Genomic DNA, 19,724 nt, shown 5'->3' on the forward strand with positions numbered 1-19,724 from the left:
AGATGAAGACACGCAAATCAATGCATTGGTTTACACATGCAGACAATCCTGTCGTCCTATTACAATTTAACGGTGACGAGCTGACAGAAACGTTAGCACACCAGGCAAAATGCTTAGCGGTATTTTATCTGTCTTTACGTTCTGAGTTCAAATTCCGCTGAGGTCGACTTTGCCTTTCATCCTTTCAGGGTCGATAAATTAAGTAGCAGTTGCGTATTGGGGTTGATCTGATTGACTGCCCCCTCAACAAAAATTTTGGGCCTTGTGCCTAGAGTAGAAAAGACCCTATTACAATTGAAAGCAATGATGAAAAGTTGCATTTCTCTAAGTAGCAGCTTTTTTTTTTGTCCTAGTCTTTCATTATTTGCTTCAGTTCTGCTATTGTAGGTGCTCTCTCTCTCTCATCAACTGGCTTATTCTATTGTCTAGTAGTTACCCACACTGACACTCACAACTCAAATGCACCACCAGTTTCATAAACCATAATTGTGTTGTATCCAGAGGCAATATGCCAAGCCAAAAAAAAAACCAAACAAAAAAGATATTCTCCTGCTAAATAAAAAGCACATTCGAGCATGATCGTTATCTGCGTCGCCTTACTGGCACTTGTGCTGGTGGCACATGAAAAAAACATTTGAGTGAGGTCGTTGCCAGTGCTGCTGGATTGGCTCCTGTGCAGGTGGCACGTAAAGAGCACCATTTGAGTGTGGCCATTGCTAGTACCGCCTGACAGGCCCTCGTACTGGTGGCACGTAAAAGCACCCACTACACTCTCGGAGTGGTTGGCGTTAGAAAAGGCACCCAGCTGTAGAAACTATGCCAAATCAAGATTGGAGTTTGATGCAGCCATCTGGTTCACCAGACATCAGTCGAATCATCCAATCCATGCTAGCATGGAAAGCGGACGTGAAATGATGATGATGAGGATACATATATGAACAAAATAACCTTATAGCTTAAAAATTCATGTTAATATTCAAATTTTCAAAATCCATCTGCATTAAAAGATAGTAAAAATGGATACAACTAAAATCATATTTTATGATCTGAATGTGGACATTACCCACTACCCCCCGAGGGCGTTGAGAGGGTCCAGATGGGCAGTAGAGAAAAAGGAGGCATTGGGAGAAAGGCAGTGGATTGGGAGACTTTTATGGATTTATAATATTATTATAATATTGTATACATCTGATTATGCTGAAGTCTCAAGGAGGGTGCTTAAAGTAAGCACAAAGCTTGGGAACTTTTATAGAAGAGTAAAATGGTAGGTGTAATGTTGTGATGTTCACATGCTTGTGAAGTAGCACAATTGATTATGGAATCTGCTTACTTTCTTTTTACATGTTTTTTAACAACAGCATAGTTTCTGAAGTGGACACTACCCCCTACCCCACGAGGGCGTTGAGAGGGTCCAGATGGGCAGTAGGGAAAAAGGAGGCATTGGGAGACGTTTATGGATTTATAATATTATTATAATATTGTATACAAATTATACAATATTATATTAAATATCAAATGATTCATAGTTTATATAAATTAGTAAAATATAGAATTTTCATTTATACATAAAAATAGGGGTGGGGTCGCTGAGGGTATTATGTGGCCATGGGGTGGGGTGGGGGGCAATGGCCCAAAAAGTTTGAGAACCTCTGAACTACAATCACAAGTACCATCAATTCTAATGGAACCTAAGTAGAGATACGCGTGAACTTTTATCAAGACAAAAATTTAACTAACCTTCCAATGCGATGAATATAAGCGTTCACAGATTCTGGGAAGTCAAAGTTGATAACGTTTGAGACATTGTAGAAATCAACACCTCGTGAAACACCACAGCCATCATTTTCCCTGTAATACATGCAAGGGAAATGTTATAAAAAAAAACAAACAAATAAGCAAAAACACTTGCTTTTTCCTTTATAAGGTCACACATAAGTCATTAAGCCACTTAGTCTTTATTCACAATAAATACATCCCTCCAGTTAAGCTACTCAGTCATCATTAATATTCATTTTTGCATGCTTGCATGAGAGCCAGAGAAAATTTGTTGAGGTATGTTTCCTATTGTTGGATGCCATTGCTGTCACCAGTCCTCACATGTTTCCAAGCAAGGTAACATTTTCCCATTACTGGACACATTTTGATGGTTACAGCATGGCAAGAATGCATGGAAGGAAAGAGCTTTACACAGACTGGAAATCAACAACTTTAACTCATTTACAACTACCACGCAAAGTCTAGATGAGGGCACATACAAACACATACACACACATATGTATGATGGGCTTCTTTCAGCTTCCATCTATCAAATCCACTCAAAAGGTTTTGGATGGCCTGGAGCTAAAGTAGAAGATGCTTACCCAAGATGTCATACAGTGGGATTGAACCGAAGACCACATGTTTAGGAATCAAGCTTCTCAACCAAACAACCATCTGCACCAGTCATATATACATATACTTCTTTAATAACTGTAAAGTCTTATGGCACGTAAAAAACACCATTTGAGCATGGGCATTGCCAGTACCGCCTGACTGGCCCTCGTGCCCTTGGCACATAAAAGTACTCACTACACTCTCGGAGTGGTTAGCGTTAGGAAGGGCATCCAGCTGTAGAAATTTTGCCAGATCAAGATTGCAGCCATCTGGTTCGCCAGTCCTCAGTCAAATCGTCCAACCCATGCTAGCATGGAAAGCAGACGTTAAGCGATGATGATGATGATGATCTAAAGAGAACCACATGCTGGTTAGGATAATAAAAAATTTTTTTTTAAAGTTCCACTTATAATCACAGTTGCTATTTAGCTCCAGGTCAACAGATCAATCCAGACCAAAAAGACCTATGATCAAAGGGATTCCAGCCATGACATCACTTACTTTTTTTGAGGGAGTGGTGGTTATCTAGAACTACATTATCAAGTGTGAGTCCTTCCTGTTTCAAGATAGTTTGAAAGATTTGGTCGCTTTTATTAGCAGGTTGAGTGACCATAGAAGCTCCATTACTGACTTGTCAAAAATGAATGGCATTGTGGCAGAAAGGGCATCAAGATACAGAACAAGTCTAAATGAATTTTACTAACTGAAGCACAAAAAAAAAAAAAAAAAAAAACGAAATAGAAAATTGCAACATTACTTTTTTGTTTTCTTTTTAGTGTCTTCAGCATCATCTTCAAAAATCTGTTCATCAGTAGCTATTATGTTATCATATACTGCTCTGTTGAATTCATCTACTATGTTACATCTGAAAGTCAAGAACATTTTTACAGTTACACAATACAGAATTCATAGAACTGGTGATGACTCTAGTGCATTCTTTCTAACAGTAAGGAGGTAGTTGAGGATTGGAATAAAATCAATGCAAATCAATGTAAGCCTGTTCTATATCTAACACAAACTCACAAGATATTGGTTACCTGCATACCACATGGAGATCCTCATCATCATTTAAAGCAGTGGTTCTCAACCATGGTCTATATAAGAATTTTGGGGGCCCACACAACAACATAGTAATTTGGGGATCCACAATATTTTAAGGCTGCTGAAAAGGTGTATGTATTGGTGTGTATTGCAAGAAACAGCCAGGTTTCTTTCTCAAACGTTCTACATAGTTCAATCTACACAAGTTAATGTGTGAAAAACAAAATAGGAATTTTTAAAGAAACACTCATGGAATGTGTAGTGATGCCAGGTTCCAGATGCCATTTTGGAATTTTCATATGTCAGCGCAAGGATTAGTGTCTTCCAGAAGGCCTGCCAGAAGTCCCTTATGTGCATGCGCAGTAATCAGCAGCAGCTAGCTTTTACCGCCATTCTTTCTTTTGCTTCCTGCTGCCGACAGAATCAGACACGACCAGACAAGCTCCGAGTGAAGGCAAAATACAACTTGGCAGGCTGTGAAGAATGCCTTCAACAACAGTGATTTAAATCGACTCTGCTGGTTCCAACCCCAGACGTCCAGGCTACCAATGTCCAGAAATGAAATGCTTATTTCGGCGAAAATAAATTATTATTGTTATTTGTTCGGAGATTTGTGTTCCTGCTATTTTTTCCTTTCTACAACTATGTAAGGAAATGTGAGGCACCCAACAATTGCCAACATCACATTCAACTACAAATGTGACGAAATGAGGCTTATTTTTCAACATAGTCCCCCTTGCAGACCATCCAACTCTTGTGTTCTATGACACAAACTTTGTTTCAAAGCTATTTAAATTAATACCTTCCATCAAAATTTGTTGATTTGTCCAAATACCAGGAAGACTAAAGAAGTTAGCTTAAATAATAATAATAATTAGAAAATAAACTTACCGAGAAGTTAGTGGCATCTCATTATTAAGTATACAAGATTTTATTCCAAATTGCTGCAGGAACATTTTCAATCTGTATTATGAAGAAATAATTACAAAGATCATTAAAAAATGTCTCTTTGTAAGTACAGGGTGTATTTTTGTAGTGAAGAACATAACTAAGTGAATAAACCCAAGTACAGTATTAACATTTATCATGAGCTAAAGAGAAAATTCCTATGATGGTCACTTGTTACAAATCACAGCCAAATCTCTCTCAAATCATACCCCTCTAGGATAAAATATTCACATTATTTACAGTGTTTTATATATCAAAACATATTTATGTGCGAATAATGCAAACATATGTATTCCAGTATACAGGAGATTGATATTTACTAAATTTTACTGAAACTGCATAGATAATTAGTTTTAAGAGTATAAGACAGTATACAATGACCAGTTACATAAGACACTGTGATAAAACAATGACTGAAAATTTTAAAAAATGTGCTTTATGTTATTGATTGATACTCTTTCAAACCTTTATATATTCATCTAAGCAAATTAGTCCTTAGATAATACAAAGACTAATTAAAGAAAATATCATTACTTGCCATCATATAATTGGAGAAAAGGTAGGATAAAGTCATAACTCATAGGTTATTCCTCAGCCTGGAGACTTGGCCTTAATGCTTGTAAAAGAGTGAACTTTGCTACAGGTACCCAAGGACTAGGTGGGCATATTAGACTGAGCAACAGATTCAGCATACCACTCGGGAACAAATAATGTCCCTCCAAGAAAACCCCATACTGTTTTCACTCATCCACTTTTCCTTATAAGGTTTACATTTTGCAGAGGCTAAGACACTAGCCTAAGGTACTAGTGGGAACCTAGAACCACATAATTTTGAACCAAACTCCTTAATCACACAGCCATTTTTTGTTGCTATAGGCAACAATATCTATTATTCTACATTAGGTTGAAGGAACAATTTCTCACTATTGTTTATCAATCTTTCATATCAAGGTGAGACAGTCATTAATAATTAAGTGTAAAGTAAGATATTTAATATATCTTATTCTGTCTACTTGATGCTTTCTCATAAGTAGTTTCTTTTTTAGCAATTTTTATATTGCAGCAAAATTTCCCACCAAAATTATAGCTATACAGTGGTAACCATTATCTACATAATGAAGAAATGCATTACATATGATGGTTCCTTTAAGCTAAAGGTGATTCTACTCAGTTGAAAACAGCAACATCTGCGAAGCTTCAAGAGGGTTTGCAGTTATTAAGAGTAGCATCAGATATTAAAGGAATTACCAGTGATGCCCAAGGGAACACTAGTTGTCTATCTGGATCTAGGAAGAGCCTCATTTGACAAGAGTTGAAATTTTAAGATATTATAGCTATATTGTTACAGATCTCTATATGCAGCTACAAACCAAAAGATAAAAGGTATGAGATGTTCAATGTTTGATGTCGATATTTTAGAAGAAAAATCAATGACTACACTTATGTTGGAGAACCAAGATTTCACATAAATTCCCCAGTGATTTGGATTTCAGTCACATCTATGTTTTTGATTTGAGACGGGGACAGAGAAATTTTCACTTCAATCAAAAGACAAAAATTGCCATGTTTTTTGAGATGCCACAAAAAATAATTTTAGATAATAGAGACATCAATTCATGTAAGGGCAAAAGGAAACAAAATGGTCACATTTTACAACTGTTTTACTTACTGGCATACTGTCAGTTACAACAACAAGGGTTCCAGTTGATTGGATCAATGGAACAGCCAGCTTGGGAAATAAATGTGCATGTGGCTGAGCGCTCCACAGACACATGTTCTCTTAACATAGTTCTCAAAGAGATTCAGCGTGACACAGAGTATGACAAGGCTGGCCCTTTGAAATAAGGTACTGCTCATTTCTTTCTAGCTGAGTGGATTGAAGCAACGTGAAATAGTGTCTTGCTCAAGGACACAATGCGTCACCGGGAATTGAACTCACAACCTTACAATCATGAGCCAAATACCTAAACCACTAAACCACTCACCTTCACACGACTGTATAGTGCTGTACAGTACCAATGGAATCAAATTACAATCAATGATTATATTTAAACACATAAATATATATATATATATATATGCAAAGTTAATATTGTTCTATACACCATGCAAACTTTTGAATATACAGAATTATTCCACCTAAAGTAGCAGGGAAAAATATATGCATAAATATAAAAAAAAGAATACAAGAACATCCATAAATAAATTTTACCTGTAGGACTCATCAATTGTGTTGACGAACATTAAGGATCTTCCGCGAATTAACTTCAGTTTGAACAGAGCACACATCAAAGCATATTTGTCATCATCTTCCACCCTGTCATAAAGATACAAACATTTTTAAAGGTAAGCAATGTTAGTAAAACATTAACTGGTAGCAAGATATAGAAAATGAGAGAGTGAAGATATATGTGTACACTGGCACAAAGCCACCTCCCTCAATACTGCTCCTCACCAGTCAAGGGGACTTTGTCTTATAAGGTTACATGGTGACCCTGCCAGTGCTGGTGTCACAGAATAAAGCACTATACTCTGTAAAGTGGTTGCCACTAGGAAAATGAATGTTAAATGATGATGATCATTATATATATATATATATATATATGATGTACAGGCATGGCTGTGTGGTTAAAAAGCATGCTTTACTACCTTGCAGGTCAGTATAACTGTGTCACATGGGGAGCCTTCTACTATAGCCCCAAGTCAACCAGCCTGGTGAATGGATTTGATAGATGGAAACAAAACAAAGCCAATACTACATACACATATATATATATAAATCCAAAAATGGAACAAGAATGCAACAGACAACAATAAAACATTCAGACAGATAGACAATACAAAGACAGACAGGAAAAAACAAGGACGGGTCATTCGCAGCCTTCTCTCATCAGTCAAGTTTTCAGATCATCCTTACAGTTTTGGCCAGTTCAAATCTGGCTGGCCCCAAAAATCTAAGCTAAGAGCAATGAATTTTTTGGGAGAAAGCAAAGGAATTTGTATGACAACAAAGATAAAAAGACAGAGAAAATGTTACAAAATTACAAATACAAACAAGAAAATAACAACAGGTGTCATTTGACCAATAAAGACGAATCAAGTTGAGCTGGCATGTGTAGAGTAAAAACCTTGAGGAGGAATATAGGAGATGAACATAAGAGATGAAAGTCACGAGACAGGAATATAAGAGATGCTTTGTGGCTGGCAGTTGAGCCAAGAAAGAAAGATCATGCTTGGCCAAACACCAGTCACACACACACATATATATTTATATGTACGAATGTATGCATATATATACACACACACACATGTGAAGTATTGAAGTATTTACAAAAAAGAAAATCATTTTTACTTTTGAAAAAAAAAATTAAAAAAAAACAAGAATAGCTAGAATACTCACATAATGTGATATTGCATCAAGTGTTCTGGTATCTGAGGTTCTTCAAGTTTCAAAACCACCTAAATGATTAACAAAAAGTAAGAAAATGTTCTAACAATATTGACAATAAGTGCAAAAATGTGTGCCTGTAGTTTGGTACTTTCTACAATAAGATCAGTGATTCTTATGTAATGTCTGCAGAAAGGAAATGTTACTCTTCAAAGTATGTGGGTAAACTTTGAGTAGAATGAAGGAAAGATTGCAATTGTTGCAATATAAGTTGATGGGTACTGTAAGGGTAAAGCAGGGGTCCTCAGAATAATGTTCCACATATAACACTTAAGGAAAGCATGAGAGAGAGAGAGAGACAGACAGACTGAAAAATGCCATGCAGGAAATTTGGTGCAATAGACAGGTTTGAATGAAAGTAGGGAAGAATTAAGAGATAATCAGCAAAATCTGAAAAACAAAGCCTGTTATGTTAATGGTATAAAGTGGTTCTAGGATGAAAAAATAATGCAGTCTAAGATATCAAGGACTCAAAGCAATACATCATTCTAGATAAAGGAACAATATTCCATAGCAAAAAATAAATTTGGGTTTGGGCAAATGTCCAGAAATAGTCATGGTTGAATATTTCTTTGTATAAAATAGAAAATTGGAATTGTTAAAATATGTAGATTTCAAGATAGGTCACTGGAGATGGTGAAAAAGTTTGTATGCTTATAGTAGGAAACATGACTATATTTGATAGGTTAGATGTACTTAGCAGAGGAGGACTTTCACTGAAATCTATATCCTTGCAAGTCATTTTAAGTTTTGGAAAGTATGTCAGACTGCTGTTTAGTTGAGGAGGTCTCATAAAATCGAAACATATACAGAGTTATTACCACAATCAAACTCAGCTTGCACTATATCTGCCTAATCAATTAGAGTTCTCTCCCTTGTTCTTGATAATTGCTATTAATTCTCTTTATTTACTTTTCCTTAAAGAATGTAAGTTCAATAGGCTTAAAATTCTTTTTATTACATTATATTTAGTATGTTAGCCCACAATTAATTATAAAGCTCCATCACCTTTGAAAGTGTTATAATGGAAGGTATATATGTTTAGCAGGCATGAAGTGATTACACTAATATTATGTAGGCATTCACTAAATATTAAAAATGATTCATATTTCACAAATCAATAAACTGTAAATGCCCACCACCTAAAAATATAGGCAACTGTCCATTAGATATAGTAGCACCTCTAATGACTACCCGTAAAGCATGAAAAAGATTAAGGGGAAAGGAAATTACAGGTATCATGTGCAAGCATACCTATATCATTTGTTTGTTCTATGTCTACTTTTCCATACTGTTTGCTTTCCAATTCCAGGCTTCAGTCTTAGTGTGGCACCTTAGACAAATGTCTTTTATTACAGTCCCATACTGATCAAAACCTTGTCAGTGGGTTTGGCAAACAGAAACCAAAACAAACCCATTTTGTACCTATGTGTGTGTGTTTGTGTCTCTTGCTCTGACATTATGTGATAGTTGTAAATGTGTGTCACTGTCATACCAGCAGTGTTGTTCATTTTCAATCTTCTGTGAAAACATTTTTTGTTATGGGAGATATTATCTTACTTGGAAACAGGTGGGGGTTGGCAACAGGAAGGGTATATCTGGATGTAGAAAATCTGCCTCAGCAAGCATGGTGAAGTTGAAGATGATGATGAGTTATGGGCTGGGTAAAGAGTTACTGAGGCAGTATTTTATGGTCAAATAAAATAGGTGGCGAGCTGGTAGAAACGTTAGCACGCCTGCCAAAATGCTTAGCGGTATTTTGTCTGCCGCTACGTTCTGAGTTCAAATTCCGCTAAGGTCGACTTTACCTTTCATCCTTCCGGGGTCGATATAATCAACTTAATCCGTTTGTCTGTCCTTGTTTGTCCTCTCTGTGTTTAGCCCCTTGTGGGTAGTAAAGAAATAAGTATTTTATGGTCAAATGGCATTCTTCTTCTTTCCACCCATACCTGTTTTTCAAGTAAGGTACTCTTTATTCCACTGGTCATCACACACGTAGAGTTATTTGATGTATTGTTTACAGAAAATCTAATAAACGCAACATCACTCAGGTGGTGACATGCAAGGACACTAGGAACATAAACATTCGTGATTAAAAACACATTGTAGCATATTAAGTAATTTTAACATTTACAGTGAAGAAGGCAACCCCCACCTGTGCTGTATCATGATGAAAGCCTTTTCCTTGGTACATCCTACAGAGTGCTTAGTGAACAAGTACAAGACAAGGTTGAGAGGTCCTTTTATATCTGACTCACTGAGAACTTCACAACCTCTATAATGTTAGTACTATGAGAGAATGCACCTGGTGGTACATACTGTAAAGTGGTTGGCAAACAAACAGAGAAGTGTCGGATTGGGAGGACCATCTAGTCTTGTCTTGCCAACTTCAAGTTTCATCTGATGTTTTATTCAATCAGACTCATTGAATATAAAAGTGATGAGGTAGGATCAAAACATATGATGTAAAAAATAGTTCGATCTATTCCAGCAGAATAAAATGAAGGTGAAAATGATGTGATATTACAAACACAAACTATATCAATACAGGCAAAATTGATGGAGTTAAAGCATGCTTAAATGCAATAAAATAATAAAAGAAATTAACTGATGCTTACAGCATTATGCAATATCATCTTTTTCAAAGTGTTGATGTCAGTATTCAGTGTTGCAGTGACCCAAAGAGATTGATAAATTTTGGGGAAATGCCTGAAATAGGTATATATTTTTATATAAGAAATAAAGAAAAAAAGCCAAAAATAAAATTTAAAATAAGAATACAAGACAAAACTCTATATTATGTCGTGGTAATAATTTTCTTGGCAGTGATCACCAAATCTCAATAATACTAAAACTCTAGAAGATGTTTGTTTGTTCCCGAAATATCTCAGAAATAGTATATTTGTTTTAATTATTTTCAAGCAAATACCATTACAAAAATTTTTTTTGGCATATTTAAAAAATATTTTAAAGTGAAAAGACTTTAAAAATATGGTAAATATTTCGTAAAAGACCCGTTCATGCATTCAACATATCTCAGCTCTAAAGATTTGGCTACTATTTCTAGCACACTCTGCTACCACGTAACAGCTATTTGCAATAAAAGACCTGAAATACTTGTTACGTGGTAGCAGGGTGTGCAAGAAATAGTAGCCAAATCTTTCCTTTTCTGGGAAAAGGAGCCATTTATGCATGATTTTGCATGCAAAATAACCTGGAAAAGAAAAAAAAAAACCCACAAAACAAATCCCCATTGCTGAGAAACTCAGGCTCTTCAGGTGACCCAACGGGTCAACACAAACACGCATATGCTATATGTGACATATACACACATATAGTCTTTGCACACTCTGTTTATCACTCTCTAAGAAAAAAAAAAAACGTCGACTTTCTGACGTACACACACTGACATAGGTTGTCCCTACTCTTTATTACAGGAAACATTATCAATATTAATTGCAGCATGGAAGACATTTGTAAGCCATTAAAGAACACACAAAAATCATTAATTTCACTTCAACATTTGAAACCACAACCTGTTTAGTGACAAAACTTCATGCTGCACAAAGTTTTCAGTGAACAGGTCGCGGTTTCAAAGTGCCGAAAATATTTTGACACAAATTAAATTTAAATGTTGAAGTGAAGCTAACGGCTTTCGTGTGCTCTGAAATGGCTTACAAACATCTTCTATGCTGCAATTGTTTTTGTTTCAGCATGCAATCTCAGATCAAGTCACTTGCTATGTAAGTACATCTCTGTAATTATCAATGTCCTTCCAGACAATGTATTCATCTTTATCTTATTAAAACTCTATCAACACAAACACACGTACACTATCTGTGACATATACACACACATACTTTGCACTCTCTCTATCCCTCTCTATTGACCTTCTTTCAATGTTTGGCAGTTTTGAAAATTTTCAATCAATCCTTGTATTTCTTGCACAGATAAAAAAAAAAGATTTACATCAGCCTACATTAACTAGAGTTTGAAACAAAAATCAAAAATAGTTCACACACACAAACATTCATACTCTCACACACTAAATCAAATAGTAAAAACAATTACTTGAGTAAAGCTTTCATATCATTGATGTAACCAAATGCTAGGAGTAGGTCTGCTTCATCAATAACCAGAAATTCCATACTGTCCTTTAGAAATAAGTTATTTGCACCAATATGAGCAAGAATTCTTGATGGTGTACCAACAACAATATCAGGTTTTTCCATTAAAATAGGCCTGGAATAAAAAGAGGAATATATATATATAATTAATGAAAAAAAAAACGAATTTCTATCTTAAATTACAAAGTATTTTGCCTTCCATGTGACAGTGAATAATGCCTTATGGATCAACTACAGAAGGAAAAGCTAAAAAGGTGATGCTCAAATAGGGACTGCATAAATATACCAATCTGGCTTGTGACCAACTGTGCCGAGCTTAATTCTCTTCATACAAATTATTATAGAAGGGAATCAGAAACATTGTGACATGGCTCTTCCTAAGAAGGTTGGGAAAATGAGAGCAGTTTATACCATGAATGAAAATTGATATGTGGACAAGCCAAACACGGGAGCCTTTCTGTAGCCCCTCAATCTGCTAAAATTTCCCTTAAAACTGAAACTAATGTTAGAAAAAATATAAAAGTGAAAAGCCTGCACTTGTGGATAAACTATAACAGGTGATGTACAGATGTAGTTTACCATGAATATATTTCTCCATCTCTCAATCTGCTACATTGTTGTACATCATCACCATTTAGCGTCCGCTTTCCATGCTAGCATGGGTTGGACGGTTCAACTGGGGTCTGTGAAGCCAGAAGGCTGCACCAGGCCCAGTCTGATCTGGCAGTATTTCTACGGCTGGATGCCCTTCATAACGCCAACCACTCCGTGAGTGTAGTGGGTGCTTTTTATGTGCCGACCGCACAGGTGCCAGACGGAGCTGGCAAACGGCCACAAACAGATGGTGCTTTTACGTGCCACCGGCACGGGGGCCAGGCGAGGCTGGCAACGGACACGAACGGATGGTGCTTTTACATGCCACCGGCACGGGGGCCAGGCGAGGCTGGCAACGTTATAACAATATTATTTCTGACATTGATATGAATCTGGTTATTTTTCTAAATGTTATTAATGTTCTAACTGAAGAATGAAAAAAAAATACAAACTTTGCACATAGAAACCTTTTGGCCAACCAAAACACTATCTATTGTTCATGCAACTCTTAAATAACCAGAAATGTTTACATGTTAAAATTAAACAATCTCAGCACAATGTTAATGCTTGTGCAGACAATAGGAAAACAAAACACATATACAAAATCGCTTTCTTTTATCAATTCCACTCACATAGCATTGGTCAGCCAGAGGCGAAATAGGGAAATGATGATATCTTAGAAAAAAAGATAACAATGGATAACATTACCTTTTTTTTTTTGCTTCTAGTTCACCAGAGGCAGACACAATGATAAATATTAGGATGATGAGAAAAGATCAAAATGGTAATGAAGAATACTGCTGCCACCACTTCAGGCACCACCAGTTTTACATCCTTTTCTCCTCAATTCAACAATTTTCCTCTTCTGACATAAGGTCTAATCTTCTTAGATTTGCCATAACTACTCCTCAGTTAATCCTTACACTGCTTCTACAGAAGATGTCTTTTTAATGCTAGCACTCGAAACTAATTCTTACTCAAAGAATCATCATGTTCCTTGTTAGAACTTGATGAAAAATTATCCCTTTTAAGCATGCATTTTTATTATTATGGCAAGCTGACAGAATCATTTGCATGCCAGACAAAATACTTAGTTGCATTACTTCTGACTGTACATTCTGAGTTCTAATTCCACCGAAGTTGACTTTGCTTTTATTCTTTCAGGTTGACAAATTAAGTAATAGTCAAGCACTGGGATCTATGTAATTGACTAGCCCCCCTCCCTCAAAATTTCAAGCCTTGTACCTCTTGTAGAAAGGATTATCATCATCATTATTATTATTATTATTATACCTCCATGTTACTAGAATAAATATTTGTAATATCCTGGGGCCAATTTAATTTACTAGACTTCTCCCTTATAAATTTTGTGGCTGTATACAAATGTAAAAGAAAACCCATGAACATGATAATGATCTATAACATTAATTGGTGGGATGAAACTGAATATCAAGAAAAAGTAAATAATTAAATACATTTATTTATAAAATAAGAAAAAAAAACTTACTTTTGAACAGGAAGAGGTTCTTTAGGGCTGATATCAACACATTGGATTTCTGTGGTACAACAATAACTGAGTTCCTGTGAAGAGTATCAGGAAAAAATGGTAAGGTGTTGTTGAAAGGGAGAAACAATTATGTCTTGGCATTCTACTCAATACAGACATACATACATATAAATATATATATATGACACCACTGATACTCAGAAAACAGATTCCATTACAATCCTGGGGGAGAAACTAGAAGTAGTTGATAGTTTCCGCTACCTAGGTGACCAAGTTAGTAGTGGGGGTGGATGCTCAGAGAGTGTTACCACTAGGATAAGAATAGCCTGGGCAAAGTTCAGAAAGCTCCTACCCCTACTGGTGACAAAGGGTCTCTCACTCAGAGTGAAAGGTAGATTGCACGACACATGTGTGCGAACTGCCATGCTTCACAGTTGTGACTGCAGAGGACATGCGTAGGCTTGAAAGAAATGAGGCTAGCATGATCCGCTGAATGTGTAATGTCAGTGTGTATACACGGCAGAGTGTAAGTGCTCTGAGAGAAATGCTGGACATAAGAAGGATTGGATGTGGCGTGCAAGAGAGACGTCTGCACTGGTATGGTCATGTACTACAGATTGATGAGGAGAGATATGTGAAGAAGTGCCACTCCCAAACAGTTGAAGGAATCCGGGGTAGAGGTAGACCCAGGAAGACATGGGATGAGGTGGTCAAGCATGACTTTCGAACGTTGGGTCTCACAGAGGTAATGACGGAATACCGAGACCTCTGGAGATATGTTGTGTCTGCAAAGACCCGACAAATAATGTGACAATGATGATTATGGTAGCTGGTCATGTGTAATATGAGGGATATTTAGCTACTATTTCTAGCCGACTGAGCAACCAATGAGACAGTCTCATTAGCCTGCAAGAGATTTAATAGAAAAAAAGTTTGATGAAATTAGATGACTGCAGTTTTAGATAGGAAGTATGAGAAATCACAAAAATGTGAGCAGCATGGCAGTGAAGATATAAATAGTATGAGAGAAAAAAATGAAGGAAAGAGTAAAATATAAAAATGGTTAAGTATCACTCACCTTTATAACTTTACAGGCTTGTACACAGAGCTGTTTAGATGGTGTAACAACTATGGCTCTCACTGACTGCTCAACGGCTGACTAAAGAATAAAAAAAAAATATCAAACAAATTTTTTTTTTAACAAGCTAACAGTAATTTTATTTGTATTTGTATCTGGCATTCACTAGATGTATTTATTGTGAGAAACAGTTAAATTTCTTTTTTAAACATTTTACATAGTTCAACCTGCACGAGTTGATCTATGGAAGACAAAATAGAAATTTTGAAAGAAGTATCTATAAAACTAGTATTCGTTGCCAAAGCAGCTAACTGGCGTCCATGCTGGTGGCACAGAAAAAGCACTATTTGAGCGTGATCATTACCAGTGTCACCTTACTGGTACTTGTGCTGGTGGCATGTGAAAAACATTTGAGCTAGGTCTTTGCCAGTGTCGCTGGACTGGCTCCTGTGCAGGTGGCATGTAAAAAACACCATTTGAGTATGGCTGTTGCCAGTACCGCCTGACTGGCCCTCGTGCCAGTGGCACATAAAAGCCCCCCACTACACTCTCGGAGTGGTTGGCGTTAGGAAAGGCATCCAGCTGTAGAAACTCTGCCAGATTTCGATTGTAGCCTTGTGCAGCCATCTGGTTCGCCAGTCCTCAGTCAAATTGTCCAACCCATGCTAGCATGGAAAGCGGACGTTAAACGATGATGATGATGAAATATGGAATGACTACAGGGGCTCACTATAATGGAATAGTAATCAAAGGGGTACATAAATGAAAAAAGATTGAGAGCCACTGATCTAAACACTATAATTAAAATCCAAATACTTCAAGGTGCAGGCATGGCTGTGTGATCATGAAGTTTCTTCCCAACTACATAGTTCTAAGTTCAGTCCCACTGTGAAGTACCTTAATGCCTTCCACTATAACCTTGGGTTGACCAATACCTTGAAAGTGCATTTTTTTGGATGTAAACTGAAAAAGCTTATGGCTTGTGTATGCATGTGAGTATGCATGTGTGTGTGTGTTGAGAACTGCACTTCTCCAAAATGGGTGACTGACTTGCTGTCTTCGAACATTGGGCCTTAGAGGCAATGACAAGTGACCAAGACCTTTGGTGATATGCTGTGCTTAAGAAGACTAGTCAAGCCAAGTGAAACCATAGTTATGGCCGATGCCAGTGTCACATAACAGGCACCCATGCTGGTGGCACGTAAAAAACATTCATTACACTCATGGAATAGTTGGTGAATATATTTACCTAACACAAGCTAGTATTGAAAATCAGACATTAAAATGAACAAACAAGATGGATAAAGCTAAATGGTACTAGGCAATCAACCAAAAGGTTATTGGTTCAAATCCTGTCACTGGTATTACATAGATTTTATGCCCAAGACAATATTCATTAATGATAGTTCTCTCCATCTCAGTGAAAATTGGTACATTAGAGCATGAACAACTTGCTCTTTTAACCCTTTGATACTAATCTGTCAGAAGCTGCCCCTAGTTCTATGATGCAAAATTAAAATTTTAAAATTACCTAAATTAAAACCATCAAAATTTCATATTCATTTATATTGCAAACATCGGCTTAATAATGACAGTTATTTCACTAAATTCTTCATTACTTTCAAAAGTACTTGGATAAAAAAACAGTGGACTTTAACAGAAACAAAAGGATACAACTAGTTTGAAAACGAAAACAACTTACTTGTTTTGACAATAAAATCTTCTGAATGATAGGGATTGCAAAAGCAGCAGTTTTTCCAGATCCAGTTTTAGCCTGGATTAAAATATCTTTTCCTTCTAAAGCTAGTGGGATAGCTTTTTCCTGGATCAGGGTTGGATTTGACCAGCCAAGGTTTGCAATGGACTAAAAATATAAAGTCAAAGAAATTATTATGTAAGAATTTAGAACGTTGTTTGTGAGAAGTGCTGGAACTGAGTCTGATACACTTGCTTTAACTGTCAGAGATGTGGAAGTATTACAATGACAAATTATAATTTGATGAATGTAATTGGGCCTCACAGAGGGTATGGCAAGGGACTGAGACTTCTGGTGGTTTGCTATGCTTGAGAAGAGACATCAAACCAAGTAAAATCATGATCGTCCTTGCAATCAGGCATATCCCCTTCGTCCCTCTTCAGCTGAGCAATCCTAATCTTGTGGACTCATAGGTGTAGGCACCATGTAAAAGCACCTGTGTTAGTGTTGTATAAAAGCACCCAGTACACTCTGTAAAGTGGTTGGTGTGACAAAGGGCATTCCGCCATAGAAACCATGCCAAAACAGACATGGAACCTGGGCAGCTCCATTCAAACCATCCAACCCATGCCAGGATGGAAAACAGATGTTAAATGATGATGATGATGAATTGAAATAGCAAAAATCTACTAAACTAACAACAAAGCTAGATACAGAGGTTAGTGCAAACATGATCAATAAGATAATAAAGGACACAAAGACAGAAAACTTCAGGCTCATTAGTTGTAATTACTGAAATTAATGAAAGCATCAAACTATGTTGGTACCATACTAGTCACTCATTCATTTAAGTTGTACAAGAAGTTATGCTCCATGACAGGCACTGCAATATTGTTTTCACCATCTCAACAATAATGTCCTCAACAAGTTCAAAGATGTAGAACAGAAGTAACTGCAAAGGCAATTTTCTCAAATTCATGAAAGTGGTTGAAAACGTCACCAAACTAAGTTACTTTAAGATAAAGTCATAAAGTCAATTTGGATAGAATGCAATTTGATTTTGTGTCAGGATGTGCAACAATGTACGTCATGTTTCTGCTGAGACATCAGCAAGAAAAGTTCTTAATGGAGAACAAACAACTGTACTTCGTCAGTCTATAAAAGATTCCTGAAAAACTTTCTCACTCTGTAGTCTGATGGATGGTGAAAGAACAAGGTATGAGAACAGTTCAAATATGAGGGTGCTATTCTCTTAGCATAAAAAAGTTCCAAACATGGAAAAACTGTTTATTGGTCAAAAGCTGAAAGGCCAACATGGCAATAAAGTGCTACAGTATGGAGAGAGAGAGAGAGCAAGAACCCAAAATATCAGTACCTTATGGAGAAAGGCTTTGATACACAGGAAAAGAATAACTATGTTCAACCAGGAAATTCAAGCTGGTGGATGATAGAACCTCATGTAGCTTTTCAACCAGGTAGAGATAATAACCAAATCTCCCTCAAATCATATCTTCAAAAGGGCACATTGACAATATAGCTCTACATATACTAAAAGACAAAATGATCACAGCTATAACACATTTGTTTAAGCTGTGGTCAGCTCATTCAGAGACGATCCTGGCCCAAACAAGAACCTGTTACTTCCACTAGCTATAAAGTATTTCTCTGTGGTGTACAAAAGGCAGACTGTATGAAAAAAAAGGTAAAAATAAATGTGAAGTTGTATAGTACCAAAATGTGGGCCCTAAATGCTGGAAATCTGCAGGGGCTAAAGAAAATGACTGGTTGCATATCGTTGCATCTCCATTGTTAAACTTGTACAAAAAGTAGAGAAAACATGAAGTGGCAGTGTTTGGAAGGAATTAGCTGTGTAAAAGAAACGCAGCGACAATGGGATTAAGGAGTTGGTGACAAAGTGTCTTAGGCTGACAGTGGATTGTAACTGAGGAAAAGATAACATCGGGATAATTATAAGATTAGATCTTAAAGATATGATGTTGTTAGTATACACACAGATCACAAATCAATGAAGCATGTGTTGTTGCTCAAGAACTAGCAGCCAAAATCTTTCGTGTTACACTCCTATCATTTTAAAAGTTTAACACATTTTACAAGTTTAACACAGTGTTGTATACGTACAATACACCTGAAGAAAATGGGATGCTCAAGATTTGAATACCTGTGACCCAAGGAACTTAAGAAATAATATCCAAATCCATGCAATTTGAGAAAAATGAACAGTTTAACTAAGATAATGATGATGATTGAATTAAAAGATCGAATCTTTCATTAGAAACAAGAACAAATTCATTTTTTCCAACTGATATTTAACGACAATATCATGCTTGTCCTGATCATATGCTGATAGTGAAGCAAATATTTTACGATTCATTAAACAAGCATTTATAATTACACACAGTCAAGATTTTTTTTTTTATGACAAATTGTATTTTGGCTATACTGTCCAAAATATGCTTCCATTGTTTAAAGACGATTGAATACAATCTGAGAAATGTAGTTATTTGTCTTAGTTATAACCACGTGTCATCAACAAATGAGAAAATATTACTAAAGTTTAACACTGACATTAAATTTAAAAATCAAGTAGATAATTTACATTTATTGTAATTATATCTATAAACAGACAAAACTTAATAGATTTATACCTGAAGAACTCTATCGTCCAGTCCCATCGCATGAAAAGGCACTTCACAGTCTTCGTCGTCCATTATGTGACTACCACATGAAATGAGAAAAGCGGTGAACTACCACTTCTAAAAATAATTCCGGTTATTATTTACAACATATTACTTTATACGAGCATTGCCGATAATTTTGATTTATAAATAAATTTAATACTAAAGCTTTCATGACATGAATAAAAATAAGTAGAAAGAAAACACAAAAGTACG

At 36.2% G+C, this 19,724-nt stretch overlaps 1 protein-coding gene across 1 annotated transcript in view; it reads right to left on the reverse strand.

The window, feature by feature from the left end:
• The window catches only part of LOC115230424 (probable ATP-dependent RNA helicase DDX56), a 32,354-nt gene extending 12,733 nt beyond the window's left edge, over positions 1-19,621 (reverse strand). Inside the window, exons 1-11 of the mRNA XM_029800621.2 lie at positions 19,479-19,621; positions 16,819-16,980; positions 15,117-15,197; positions 14,039-14,112; positions 11,882-12,052; positions 10,429-10,519; positions 7,763-7,821; positions 6,575-6,679; positions 4,306-4,377; positions 3,131-3,238; positions 1,738-1,848 (exon numbers count right to left, since the gene is read on the reverse strand). Coding sequence (XP_029656481.1) covers positions 1,738-1,848; positions 3,131-3,238; positions 4,306-4,377; positions 6,575-6,679; positions 7,763-7,821; positions 10,429-10,519; positions 11,882-12,052; positions 14,039-14,112; positions 15,117-15,197; positions 16,819-16,980; positions 19,479-19,541 — 1,097 coding nt within the window. The 5' untranslated portion in view covers positions 19,542-19,621. The remainder of the gene's footprint in view (positions 1-1,737; positions 1,849-3,130; positions 3,239-4,305; positions 4,378-6,574; positions 6,680-7,762; positions 7,822-10,428; positions 10,520-11,881; positions 12,053-14,038; positions 14,113-15,116; positions 15,198-16,818; positions 16,981-19,478) is intronic.
• Positions 19,622-19,724: the final 103 nt, after the last annotated feature.

Source organism: Octopus sinensis, linkage group LG2, assembly GCF_006345805.1.
Source record: "Octopus sinensis linkage group LG2, ASM634580v1, whole genome shotgun sequence".
In the NCBI taxonomy this organism is placed as follows: Eukaryota; Metazoa; Mollusca; class Cephalopoda; order Octopoda; family Octopodidae; genus Octopus; species Octopus sinensis.